The 14,520-nt window shown below is 37.7% G+C and overlaps 1 protein-coding gene across 2 annotated transcripts in view; it reads left to right on the forward strand.

Moving 5' to 3' along the window:
* LOC109636748 (CUB and sushi domain-containing protein 1-like) overlaps window positions 1-14,520 on the forward strand; it is a 380,253-nt gene that overhangs the window by 326,147 nt on the left and 39,586 nt on the right. For both annotated transcript variants that reach the window (XM_069528917.1, XM_069528922.1), the window contains exons 48-57: window positions 1,143-1,256; window positions 2,630-2,746; window positions 2,998-3,069; window positions 4,962-5,108; window positions 8,072-8,260; window positions 8,406-8,591; window positions 9,286-9,483; window positions 11,188-11,361; window positions 13,736-13,909; window positions 14,186-14,359. In XM_069528917.1, the coding sequence (XP_069385018.1) occupies window positions 1,143-1,256; window positions 2,630-2,746; window positions 2,998-3,069; window positions 4,962-5,108; window positions 8,072-8,260; window positions 8,406-8,591; window positions 9,286-9,483; window positions 11,188-11,361; window positions 13,736-13,909; window positions 14,186-14,359 (1,545 nt within the window). The remainder of the gene's footprint in view (window positions 1-1,142; window positions 1,257-2,629; window positions 2,747-2,997; window positions 3,070-4,961; window positions 5,109-8,071; window positions 8,261-8,405; window positions 8,592-9,285; window positions 9,484-11,187; window positions 11,362-13,735; window positions 13,910-14,185; window positions 14,360-14,520) is intronic.

Here is a 14,520-nt window from a genome sequence, read left to right on the forward strand (position 1 = left end):
TCTAAAGAACATTCAATTTAGAAGAAATAATCGCTTGTCAGGTTTTTCTATTTTCCCTTAGCTCTGTATTGTGTGATTTGTTCAAAGCATCCTACTTTAAGGTTTGGTGACCTTTTTAGAACAGTTTTTGTTAAAGCAGACATTTCATAAAACCCACAGAAAAATCAATGTACCCTGCCAGTGCTACCCTGCCAGAGTCTAGTTTGCTTCTGGCAAAGCATGGAAATAATTTTCCTTCAGAAAACGTACGTTCTCAAATGTCATCTTTTTACAAACTCAGTAAACCTAGTTACTTTTTGAAAGACTTGTAGATTGTTTAAGTTTTTTATATCTTTGTGCTTGACCTTTTGAAAATGAATGAATAAATAATGGTCCATTAGTTTTATTATAAAGTCAATAGAGACCTCATTGAAAGTTCATATAAAAAAAATGAATTAGACACTTTGTTCCTAATAGGACACAGATAATGTAAATTTAGCCATGATTGAAGGTGATAGCACGATTTTATATCTGTGATTTACTGTGTAAGGATTAATTCAGTTATTGCTACTTCACTACACCAAAGCAGCAGCGGAAGTGCACCTACTCACAGCAAGACTCAATTCTATTCTTTGTGTGACAGAGTAAAGACCCAAGGCAGGGAGTTTGCAGTAATCATACATACACATCTTAAAAGCCCTCCAAACATTTCAGAGCATGTGGTGTCAAATTTACATCCACATAGAGACAGGGCCAGTTTTATTGTCGGTCAGTCTAAAAGCCAATTATGCAATCTGTGAAAAAGCTCAAGCAGAGGTTAAACGTTGTGTTTTTGTTCTGTCCAACAGGTTTAAACTGACAGAGGCCCCATGCAGTGACTGTGCACTCCTGGGTGCAAAGTTTGAAACATGTATTACATCTCTGGCCCTTTCATGATTGCAGGCCTGTCAACTCTGCCTCTTAAAATGGTGTAACACAACCAGCTATTTCTGAGAACTCTGCTTGCAAAATAAATACCTTAAAGGTTTAAACAGTTTTAGACTTATAGCTAGTTTATCATAAGACTTCCGCAGGTATGGTGAATTGCAGAATCAAGAAGACTAAACTGTAGAAATGCTTGTAGAATGGAATTCAACACGATTTTAATATCTCCCTTGCTTTAGGTGATATTGTAAAGTATCGTTGTTTACCTGGATACACACTGATTGGAAAAGCAGAGCTTATGTGCAAACTCAACTCCCATTTGCTCTTTGAGGCCCCACCACCATCATGTCAAGGTAAGACATCAAGCAAGTGGCAAAGTGTTGTGGTGTCAAAGTGCTCAGATTGTGTAGTAAATTTAAATTGTGTTATTATAATGCATTTATTCTCAAACATAAAGTTGTTGAACTAAACCTTACTCTCTGACGTTGACAGCCATGTGTTCCACAGCATTACGCCTCTAAAAGCCATTTAAATGTGAACTGAACTGACTGTGTGTATTTGTCAACACTAATCCTGTGCTTCACATAATGCACCTTGAGGTGCTTTTTTGTTGTATTGTTCAGATCTGTAAACAGCCAGGTCTTTCCAGGACTTCAGTTTTGTTGACCAAGTACGCTTTGCAGCCACAGGAGATATCATACAGCTGTTTACTCTGGCTGAGTGTTAGTCCACATGATAGTAAGCTGATTCTAATGTCTCCTCCTGAAAAACGGTCTCCTAATTAAAAGTCCAGTGTGTAAGATTTCAGAGAAAGGGAACTATTGGCAGAAATTGAATGTAGAGTAATTCTCATGATGTTTTCACTAGTTTGTTTCATCTAAATTGAATAATTTGTAGTTTTCTTTACCCCAGAAAAGGCCCTTTATATTTAAATACTTTATATTTAAATACTTTATATTTAAATACTTTATATTTACATCGAGGGGACCCTCTCTACGGAGGCCGCCATGTTTTTTACATGAGTCCAGACTGAACAAACTAAACACCTTTTGAGTTTTTATGAAAACTGAAGCTGCCACAGTTTCTTTTTCATGTTTGGAAGGAGAGGGTGAGGTGAGGGGTGTTCAGCTGCAACATGAAATTTCAACACTCAATATCACAAAATTCTACACATTGTACCTTTAATGCTAATTTACCTCACTACCATTGTTACTACTACCCACTAATGTGAACCAAATCTTGAAAGAATCAAAAGGTGATTTGAATCAGAGGACACACATTGCTGCACGTTATATGGCCTTAAATTGTGCACATGCAACATGAAACCAAAGTTTTCCCTCAGACAACCTGGAGGACAGATCCTTTTCTGTGACATAATAAGTGTAGTCATCACCTAGAGAGGCTTTAAGTGGCTCATTTGAATATGCAGGTTTTAAAGGCAGACACCATGTGTCTACAGATTATACACATTCTGAATAAGCCCCTCATGACCCCTGTTCATCTGCAAGTCGAATAAAATCTGAATTTCCATGGGGGGGAAAGGCTCTTTTTGCAGGAGTGCTGGTGACATGAAGCAGGTAAAGGAAGTGGGCAGGTAAACATTGAATGAAAAGGACGCCAATCAGGGAGGAGCTTTGTTAGAAACCAGAAATCAGAAATGTATCCGTGATCTGCAAGCTTTCAATGTTTTGGTAAATCTGACGAGCTTTCGACTGTTACCCTCCAGCCCAGTGCCCGGCCAATGAGGAGCGGTCTTCATCATCAGGAGTCATACTTAGTCCGGGGTTTCCTAGCAACTACCCCAACAGCCAGACATGCTCCTGGCTTCTACGTATGGTTCCAGGTACAGTGTTTGTCCAAGGGGTACATTCAGTATGTATAAAGCCTGCTACTTCACAATATGTCAGTGATGTGTGCAAGACTGTGCACACATTAAATATATGTATGTTCATGTGCACTTACATGTATAATGCAAATGCATAAAAGATTGTGTGCATAGTGTGTGTCTTTGCATTTATATGTGTGGCACACACTTCATATTGCATATTGTAGCTTTTCAGATGTGATTGTTAATTCATTTCTCTTGTTTCCCAGGTTATACCATCAATATCTACGTAGAGATGTTCCACAGCGAGAAACAGTTTGATGAACTAGAGATTTTTGATGGTATACAAAGCTTTTCCTCTCAGATTTTAATGCAACTCTGCACACACATCACCATCACACACGTCTTTTTATAAAATGAAATAAAAAGCACAACAGTTATTAAGATGCACAACAATTGAGGTGTGCAGAACAAATTGTGTGTGTGTACTTATATATTTGTGAGGACCATTTTGAGCATAGACCTTATACGAAGTGAGGACATTTTGGAAAGTGAGGGTATTTTGGCTGGTGCTCACTTTTTCAAACGGTTAAGGACTTTATTTTGGGGTAAGGGTTAGAATTCGGTTTAGTTAGGGTTAGTGTCAGGCAATTAGTTGTGATTGTTAAGGTTAGGGTAAGGGGCTGGCAAATGCACTATGCCTATAGGTGTCCTCTCTTCCTCACTAAAATAGAACTACAAGAATTTGTGTGAATTAACTTTCTAAAGTTCATTTATTTCATTTGTGCAATAACTTCACAAATTCTCTACAAATAACAAAAAAAAAAGTTTTTTGTCGTTCAAAGAAGAGTTGAGAAAGTGATGTAATATAATTGAAAGTCTTTTGGCGGTTAGACCCCCTCGTGACGATATCATGATTTAAAGAGGTGAGACCGTGAGTAGAATAGGAAACCTCACCGGCGTCTAGACAGTGGTGATGGCCGTGAAGGGATGGAGGGATGCTGAGAATCTGAATACAATGGACTTTGGATATGAAGACTGGAGGTTATTGAGGTGGAGGAGAGTCGCAGTGATTCACTGAAATGACAGAGAGAGCAGATTTTAAGTTTGACAGCAACAACATGATTGGCTAAATAAGATTGTCGCAGAATCTGATTGGATTACAGAGAGCACCCACAGTCAGCCGATTAGAGAAAGTGGGTAGAAGGAGAGACAGAAACAGAGTTGTGAATAAAAGAGTGTTTCAGATATTCTTAGTGATTGAACTTATGCTGAGCTTCATTAGTGACAACTAATATCAAATCTTTAAATCATTATGTCCTTTTTCAGGGGCATACAGCTTAGTTTGTAACCAACATCATAAATAACCCAACATAACACATGACTTTAATATCTTTTGGATTCTGTGATTTGTAATGGAATCCTGTGCAGGATGAGGAAACATTCAATATGTGTATTATCCTGTTCAACTCTGTCTCGTCTATGATGTTGCCCACGGCGATGGCGTAATTGTTGAGTAGGTGGCTATGCCAAGATGTTTCTGATTTGCAGTCCCCTTCGCTTTGTTGAAAGGAATAAAATGTCGATAGGTGTCAACATTACAGCTGATTCAGTGTATAAATGTTTTTATTGTTAAATTGTTGGTAGATGGTCTATATTTAGAATTCATAAAAGACTGGTTAGACCTTCAATACAAGACCAAAGTTACTTTGGGCCACAGCCACGTTTTTGATTTGATTCAAGCACTTGAACCCAGGTGCTGGGTTGTGGTCTGTAAAGATGATACAATATGCTCCAATCTGAGTACATCTACAACCAGGGAGCACCTTCCAATGGGATCAGACCAGTCACAACATCCGTCAACATGTTGATGCTCTAACCCATGAGTACTTAGTATTCATGGCCCCACCCATTTTCAATCAGACAGACACACGGATGGACACACAGACAGACACACACACTAAAAACAAATATCAGTCCTGCTGCAATAGCTGCTATCAAAACATGTTTAGGTATCTAGCAGATTAATGATACCGTCACCTTCATGAGCTACATATCACAGAAATTATAAAACTGTTCTGGACTGCAAAATATTGTATAGCTCCATCTCAGATTATGCTTGTATTCATTTGACTATAAGATTATTAGAAATTGTGAGTTTACTGATACTCAAATGATATAGAGTCCACTTTAAACTCTAAAGCTCTAAAGTCTCACTCATTTGTTTCCCCAGGATCCTCAGGACAAAGTCCTCTGCTTGTTGCACTGAGTGGTAACCACTCATCTCAGCTGAACTTCACATCCAAAACAAATCAGCTCTACCTACGGTGGTCCACTGATCACGCAACCAACAAGAGAGGATTCAAGATACGATACTCAGGTAAGATCGTTCCTTCTTCTTCTTCTTTTTCTTTCTCACCTGTTGGTCCTACAATCAGCTGCTGCACATGTTGACATCAGGAAAATAATACCAGTAATATCATTTACCAGCTGTCTCCTTATCTGTTCAGTTGTGAAAACTGAGTATGTCAACAGGTTGATTCTCTGGGTAGGTTTTTTAGGAGATGTTTTAGGCAGTGAGTGTCCTACTATGTCAAAGAAAAACACAACTTCAATTTGTTCCCATCCTGCTGTATTGAAAAAAACGATCTCCTTGTATAAATAGACAACCCAATGGTCTTTCCCCTCATGAAGATAATCGATGCATCAAGGGTGTAGGTCCATGAGCCATGATCATTTAGACTACACTACTAATTGGAAACATTGTTTTTTTAATGCATTAGGCTTAATTAGGAGCCAAGGAAAATTAGCAAAACCAATTTGTTAATTTGACAATTTGTTTCAGATTGAGTGTATTATCTCTGCAGGTTCTTGCCAACTCCATGGTTCTCTAACCATTAGCTTGGTTAGATTCATGTTGTGAGGCTCAGCTGCCCCTTAATCATGGGTTTAAACCTTTACATTTGCTGAAGATCTTAATCAATCTCAGTTGCACAAAACACAATTTACAGCAACTCTGATCCCGTTTGGGCTCGAGAGGAGCGAGTCACAAGGTCAGGGTCCTGGGTCTTTGTACTGCAAAGTAATGTGTGATATATTTCAGTTTGCGGGTTATATCAACACAATGGCCTGAAGTAATCACATCGCCTTCTCCCCATGGTGTTGTATTGCTGTGACAACTGCAGCTATATAGAGAACAGAAATTTATAGTAGGTTTTTTATTTCCAATACACTGTTCATGCTCTTGTGTGCTTCATATTGAAAAACAGCATACTCAGAGTGCAGTATATATATATATATATATATATATATATTGTATGTTAATCAATTACTTATAACGTTGATTTATGACTTATTAGCTATGTTTATTCACTTCTGCTCAAGGATTAAGGTTCAATTAACTTCAGGGTTTAAGTAAACATGTGTGCGAGTGTATTTGTAAGGTCTGTGTTATAATGGTTCGAGCTGTCACAATCACTGTCGTATTATGCTTTTCATTTTTTTTCATTCAGGTGTCTGCCCTTAGGTCGAGTAAATGTACCTTTCACTTTTCCAGAAACAAAAGTCGCTTTTCCTGGGAAAAATAAGATTTTCATTTTTTTATATGTGAATGCAGGATTCAGTATTTAGACTGAGAGCAATCATCTGTTCAATTGATTTAAACTTTATTTAATTAAATATTATTAAAATGGCTATAATGAAACATATAAAACATTTTTGGTTCGCTTGTTGGCCAATTTCACTCATTATTTTGCAGTCTACACAGCTTTCTGTGAAATCTCACTCAGAGGCTCAGTATATTTTTATTTCAAATGTATTATTCGTAATGAATTTATCATTTCTTTAATTAAAATTAAAGCCATTATTTCCATGTTAATAGCCCTGAGTGGAGAGCACTTTGTAAAGTCTGTTTCAATATGAGTGTAATACAGATATGATGATATAATGGTGGGTCAAGCCACCTAGTGTCTGCTGTTCGGTCAGTTGAGAGCAGCATTCAAAACCAGATTAGAAGAACATAAGGTTAGAGAACGGAGTCACCTGTTAGAGGCCTCTGTAGATTTATGATCCCTCTATGTGGCCTAATGAACACTGACTGGACATCCACAGGAATGCTGACCCAACCTTTCTGTTGTGTGGTAAAAAGGTTACCATGGTGACAGTACTGAGTCTTTTTGCTATCGTAATGGTGAAACTGACCTAAAATTTGTAAATAAACCAAATCATCACCACATTATCTAAATGTAGTAGTTTTTTGTTTCTTTAACAAGAGGCCATGATATAAGCACATATATATTCTACAAGGTGTCTTAATGTAGTGTGTGTCATTTATTGCCTTTGCATTTTCAACACTCCTGAACATGCTTGTCCTGATTATCCTGATTGTCCTGTCTGCAAAGGTATAGGTAGGATTTTAACACTATGTTATCTTATAATGTTCCCATTGGAATTAATTAAATACTGCAACTGTGTACCTCTGTATCACAAAGGTTTTGAAGGTTATTTGATCTTTTTTTATATCAGGGATAACATTTTTATGTGTTTGCTGCACCAGTGTGGGAGAGAAATCATGCAATCGTTCACAGCGCAGATGAAATTGCCACTGCAATTAGACAACAGCAAAACATCTGATATGGAGACTCTGGGATAAAATCTTATCCAACAGGAGTTTGTCTCACTCGGTTAAACAGTCACTAGTAAGAAATTAAAGGATTGCGCCCTCATCTTTGAATATTTCTGCAACCAGAGAATGATGATGGCAGAGAAACGCTGTGATAACATATAAAAATGTGCTGTGCAGATGAAACAGATTGATTTAGAGCAGGTAGAGTGAGCTAAAGTGATTCTACATGAATCACTGGGGTAAGGGAGACGTGAGATACTTCTCAGAAAAAAAGGATTAGAGATGAAAATGGAATGAGTGACTGCATTGTCCTGTCCCTCCACCAATGTGAAGAGTCATGACCACATGGAAATATGATGACAGCTGTCAGGGAGGAGAGAACCGAGTGGCCTATTGTTGGATATTGTACTCGACGTTTTGACTGTCCTCTTGTAGTTATGCTTTTATGCTCAGTTCTGGGAAGAAGAAATTATTACATTACTTGGAAAGGTTAGAAAACAAGGACTTTAATTGATAAAAACATCTGAGCATGTTCTCAGAACTCACTGACACTGGTTACTAGCTGTGATGCAATGAGGGATTTGGATGATCTTTTATCCACAATGTCTGGTAATGGGAGATTGAGCCGTAATGTTTCCTGTAAACTGGAAAAACCCAGAGAAAAAAAAATATTATTTCATGATTGTTCCTGTCTTTCTTATTTTTCTCTGCGTCTCCAGCTGCCTACTGTAGCATTAATGATCCCCCAGTGAATGGGGGTGTGGTCAACCGAACCAAACTCCAACCAGGCAGCAGACTGCAGTTCTTCTGTAACCGTGGTTCTCGTCTGGTGGGCTCAACCAATGCTACCTGCCGGCTCCATTCCAATGGGCTTTTCCAGTGGGATACACCACCACCTTTTTGTCAAGGTAAAGTTTTTAAAAACATTCATCATCATCTACAGTGAACTGGGGGTCTCAGACCTTTGGCCTGTGAGTGATAATCAAAAATGCTAACCTGGGTTAAAAACTTACTGTCTCCCTCCATGACACATATGTCTTTGTGATGCTGCAGCTATCTCCTGTGGAATCCCTCAATCGCCAGGCAACGGCAGCTTCCATGCTTACCAGTACACTGTTGGTAGCCAAGTTACCTACCATTGTAACCATGGTTTCCACCTTGACCCCGGTGTTTCGATGACAGCGATGTGTTTGGAGGATGGCACCTGGAGTAATGCTGACTCAGCCCCCAGATGTCTACGTGAGTTTTTTTTTAAAACTGGGATTTAGGTATGAGTATGAGTTGACATGAAAACAAAACAAACTAAATTATTAAGATCCATTTAGTAGCTATTACCAGAACTCTTTATCTGTATCTCACAGTCTCAGTTTTTGTGGTTGCCATGTATTTTTGATGATTAGTGATCAAATTTGAGATTTGTTAAAGCCCAGAAACAGCTGTATTTCATTGACAAACTACTCCCAAAATAACACTTCATGGGTCATGTGTCACACAGTAACTTGGGTAATGTGTAATTCATATGTATAAAGTTATAATTTATTAACAAATAATACAATTAGTGGTATGTGGAAGCAGACCTTGGAAGTAGGATCGTTTATTAATTTTGTAATTGGACAACGATTCTCTGCCAGGGGGTGTGATATTAAAAGAATTCATTGAGACAAAGCAAAAAGTGAAATTGTGAAGAATCTGCAGGTAAAAAGAAAATGAACAAAAATAAAAATTGTTGTGGATGCTTATGAATAGTATATTTAGTATATATAAAGCCAAAGAAAGTTGTATTGGATCATTGCTTTTTCTAAGTAAGTCTCGCTTTTTTATGATATCACCTATATAGATATAATAATAGATTATCCTAGTTTATAAATTGTGTATTATAGACACTTGTGGTGTTCTAAATTAACAGTTTATTTGGTGTATTTTTATTTTCTAGCGATTCACTGCCCTAGCATTGAGGGTGTGTTGACAGATCACATGACCTTCCACCTGCTCTATGGAGGGTTGGGAGAGTTTGGGTCTATGGTGATGCTGGAATGCTCATCAGGCTATTATTTGGGTGTGGGGCATCGGACACTTCGCTGCCTTGCCAACGGGACCTGGGAAGGATCTGATGACCTGGCTACATGCAAAAGTTAGTATTGATATACAAGTCATCATGAGGACTATGACTGAGAGCAAAATAATTGGGTATTACCTGAATTCTTCTTACTCTGAATAAGATGATAATAAAACTGTGATATGATGTTTGTGCACTCAGGATGACAGGGTATAGCTTTCTTTATGAGTCTACACAGACACACAGCCATAGCTAGGATTTAGGAAATCTATTTTAGCTGAGTGCCCTCAGCCCTGTGTATTTGCATACATGAAATGCTTCACACTCCTTTGTGCTTCACATTGCACAGATAAAACAGTATGTCACTTCTCATTTGAAGATACTTGTCATGAATGGGGAACCATTTAAACCAATGGATGAACTAGAATAGCACTTAATAGCCCAACAGTCCCCTTATGAAACGAAAAATGCAAAGATTTGTATATGGATCTGCACCAGTTGCAAAGACTCATAAATATCAGTTACCCAAACATGACAGATGGGTTTTTTTGCCAAGAACTATTAATTATTCACTGAGAATAAACAATAATGTTGAAAAATGTGGAAGGGAATATTCCTGGATCTGCCAGATCCACACCAACATTTAATGGCAATGACACATTCCCCATCCTTTCATAGAATGTCATGGTAATCCGCCCAGTAGTCTTTGTGTAAACCTGCTAATTAACCATCAAAAGCCAGTGAAAACAAAACCTGCCAGGATGAGACGCCACATACACTCACACTTCATCTGCACGAGCAGGAAACACATGTACACAAAAGACTATCAAGGCACAAAAAGAACACATTGCAGCTGCTGCCACAAACTGACATGAACGAGTTATCAAAACAGTTCATTCATCTTGATGAGAAAACAGCAGGAAAAGTCAGTGAAAGTATTTCCTCTGATAAAGTTCCCTTCTTTTGTGCCAAAACAGCATTTGCCTTTCAGTTGTTTTGAGTGGGAGTATATGGCCGTGTTGAGGAGACGGGATAGTGTGTGTTGGCCTTAGTCCTTTGTTTTTTAAACTAGTTAACAGGGGTATATGTGTTTGTACATATATTTCAACAATGTCTTGACAGCTTGAAAACTATTTTCATCTGACTGATATCTATGATTCATTAATGTGAACTATATGTTGGCAATGGTGCACGATTGGTTTGTCAAGCAGAGTTACTCTGCAATGTGCCTTTTCTGCTTTCATTAAGTGAAGTATTAAGAGAGCAGTGACTCAGAAAACTTTACAACAGGCTGCAGGGCTTCTCAGTGTTACATAATACATGACGTTGGGGGTGAAAAGGTAAAATGTGTACACTTGAGAAGTAAAATGATTAAAAATTGACATCTATCTTACAACATCTCAGACCACAATATTATTGTGCTACATTCTCAGTTATTTTTCTCATTTTTCCTGATCCCGTATTATTTGAGTTGACCTACCTCACACTGCGGCATGTCTGAGGGATTTAATAAAGTGTCTATTCTTCAAGCTGACCAGTCGTTTGACAACAATGTTTTCAAGGACATTAAGGAAAAAAAGTTTATTGGAACTAAATTCAGGTTTTGCAGTGTTTTATCCACCCTACCTCACATGACGACCTGGCAGCATAACCCACCTCATATTCAGATATAACATAGATAATTCAACTGTACCCATAGCCTCATAATGCTGTATCATATATAATTTCTATTGTATTCTTGTAATTAAATGACCTTATAATGTTTATCTGATTGTTTAGTCATCTCCTGTGGTGAGCTTCCTTCTCCACCCTTTGGGGCCAAACTTGGGACGTTGACCACATTCGGAGCAACTGCAATCTTTATGTGTAACCATGGCTACACCCTGGTGGGATCACATGTCAGAGAGTGCGGAGCTAATGGGCTGTGGAGTGGTGCAGAAACCAGGTGTTTAGGTAAGGTCCACTAAATGTGAGAAGATATACGTTGTGTTGCATCCTGTCCTAAAACATAAAACAATAAAATAATGAATTACGCCGATTCAAGGATATGAATAATTCAAACTGAAATGAAGCAGTGTGTATTGGTAATGAAATGTAGCAGCTGTTGAAAGAGTTAAAACAAAGGCTTGGAGGCATCTTGCATTAAATATCCCTTGTGTATCTTTTATATTTTGTTAAATATCAAGCAGGACCTGATATCAATTGTTAGACTTGTGGTATTTATATTCTCATATAATATAAATAATTTAAAAGTGTTTAATTAAAGATCAGTGTGTTCATATAAATTACATACTGGCAAATATAACTATATAACTTGATGAATGCTTATCTGCCATATGCATTGGTATCTGAATATTCTCTACAGAGGGCAAAGCTGTGTCAAGGTCTTTTGTAAAGATTGAATGTTTAATAGAAATGTGAGAAGGCATTCATTCTACATAGAATCTTTGTTAATACATGGGGTTGCTAAAGGTGTCTAGGTAAAGTCTATGCAAATTAGACAAGCAATAAGTAGGATAAACTGTGCACATGCCTCAGTTACTCAAATGATGTACTATGGGACGTGTTATCACTTATTACATTAAGGGCTTGATTTAGACCTTCAGTAAGCACTAGCCATAGAAGATTAATACTGATTTTACATGCACACTCCACTCCAATGATTCCACCTTGGAGTTGCATACCTGAGTAAGAAACTTCATGCAGAATCCACATTTTATATGATGACTGTATAAATGAATGCATGTCTACCTTTATGTCATTATAATGTCATATAAAGCAAAATAACATAAGCATTGATGTAAGAAGAGTTTAACATTTTTAAGTCAGTAAATTGACTGATACGGCTACAAATGTGTTTTTAATGTCAGTCATTCATCAGTGCAACTCTGTATGTTGATGATTTGGGTCAGGACTGGAAATATCACACATCAGAATATTATTTATTTGAGCTGATTAATTCTTATGATTCACTTCAAGCTAAAGTGACTAACTTTAAACTGTGATTAATCAAGGAAGTCATGTGAAGTAATTTCATGAAGTGCATTGTGCCCATTTATTAACCCACACAGAATAATATATAGGGCTACTTCGTTTTCTCTGTGGTGCCTTCTGTCCTGGTAGGTTTTGAGTTGCTACCTTGATAGGCGTTCATTTGTTTGTGGGCAGATTGGGCAACCACGTTGTGTTATAACTGTGCAAGTCACAAAACATATCAGATGTGGATTTAAGATGTAAATGAAGGCTACACATGTAGGAATGTACTGCAGTGTAATGTAATAATTAGTACACATAGAATAATGTAGTAATTAGTAGGCTGCTAATTACTTATGTAATATTGTAGTTATGATTGAGTATATAATAATAAAAAAAGAATAGCTAAGTACTCTACTGTAATAATGTATTGAGCACTGGATACTCATGTGATAATGTAGTAATGAGTACATTGCTAATGTGATAATCTACTAATTATTACTCATATATTAGTAGTAGTATTGAGTACTCTTGGCTCAGAACATTAACATGTGGATGAGTGTTGCTGCTGGTGTAACTCCCTTGCAAGATGTGTCTTGTTTATTAAATTAAGAAATGTGTCTCTTTAAAGAAAGTGAAACATATGTTCCTCATAATTTCTAAAAAAATATGTAATTCGCAGTATTTCACTTTGAAATGTTCTAGTTTTTCACAGCAGCTCTGATTTGGTACTTATAATAAAAGTCCTAGAATCTGTTAAAACAAGTAGTAGAAATAGCAGCATTACATCAACGGTAATCTCTAATGAGTTATATGAAATAATCAATTTTCTAGATGTCTGTTTTCACAGCATTAATCATCATTCAAGAAAGTGCATCGAATCATTTGAAGAAAAAAAAAACATCAAACACCATTGGGCTTCAGTCATTGACTCCACGAGGCACAGAATCACGAAGGGATGAATTGACTGTGAAATCTGGGATGTTGGTCTCATTACAGATGAAATAGTATTGAATACAATTCAATGATTCTCCACAGTGAAGCTCTCATGTTGTGTCCTGCAATTTACATCCTCAGGTTTAAGAAATCATGAAAGGATGTTGTATTTCAAGGCCACTTAAAGCATGCACATGAATGGTTTTAATGGTTAGGGCTTCAGTCACAGAGCTGCACTGTGTCTGAACATTGATTTATAGTGTATTATATATGAACAGCTCCTGCACATTGTTTGTCAGTTCATACAGACACACTACAGGACAGCTGAACCAACACCAACGACTTTAAAACCTAAAAAGGAGAGTTTAGGTTGTTTTCACTTAGAGTGCATTCATCTCCATCCTTCTGTCTCTTCTAGCTGGTCACTGTGACTCTCCAGATCCTATTGTCAATGGGCACATTAGTGGAGATGGGTCAAGTTACCGTGACACGGTGGTGTACCAGTGCATGTTGGGATATCGTCTAATTGGAACATCAGTCAGAATCTGCCAGCAAGACCATCGGTGGTCCGGAACAACCCCTGTCTGTGTCCGTAAGTACTTTTATGATACCAGAACCACTGTAGGCCCGCCCCAGTGTATCGTGATTCACTGCTACTTCACACAGTAAAATGTTTTTCTATTGAAAGGAAATCAATAACAAACAAATGTCATAAAAATAAATCACACATTTTAGGCTTTTTAGGCTTTGAAATGTTCTATCAGGGAGAGTCTCTGCAGCATTTATATATTACAGTAAAAACAATGAAGATATCCATTAGATTTTACACACATCGTGTTTCTCATTAAACTTCTATTTACTTCATCAGCAATCACTTGTGGTCATCCCGGCAACCCAGCCAACGGGCGGACCAATGGCAGCGAGTTCAACCTCAATGATGTTGTCAACTTCACCTGCAACAGAGGTTACATCCTCAGTGGAAACGCTCGGGCTCAGTGTCGACTGAACGGACAGTGGAGCAGCCCCCTGCCTGTCTGCAAAGGTCACAAACACTTATATTTACACAGCTTTACAGGCTTATACCCATTGTACATCCCTGTAGATGCTTTCAGATTATTGTACACAGAATATGATGGCATGGATTTTTCTTTCATTTCACCTCCACCATATATTTAGAAGTATGTGATTGCATGTGTTTGGAGC

Source organism: Paralichthys olivaceus, chromosome 1 (assembly GCF_024713975.1).
Source record: "Paralichthys olivaceus isolate ysfri-2021 chromosome 1, ASM2471397v2, whole genome shotgun sequence".
Taxonomy (NCBI): Eukaryota; Metazoa; Chordata; class Actinopteri; order Pleuronectiformes; family Paralichthyidae; genus Paralichthys; species Paralichthys olivaceus.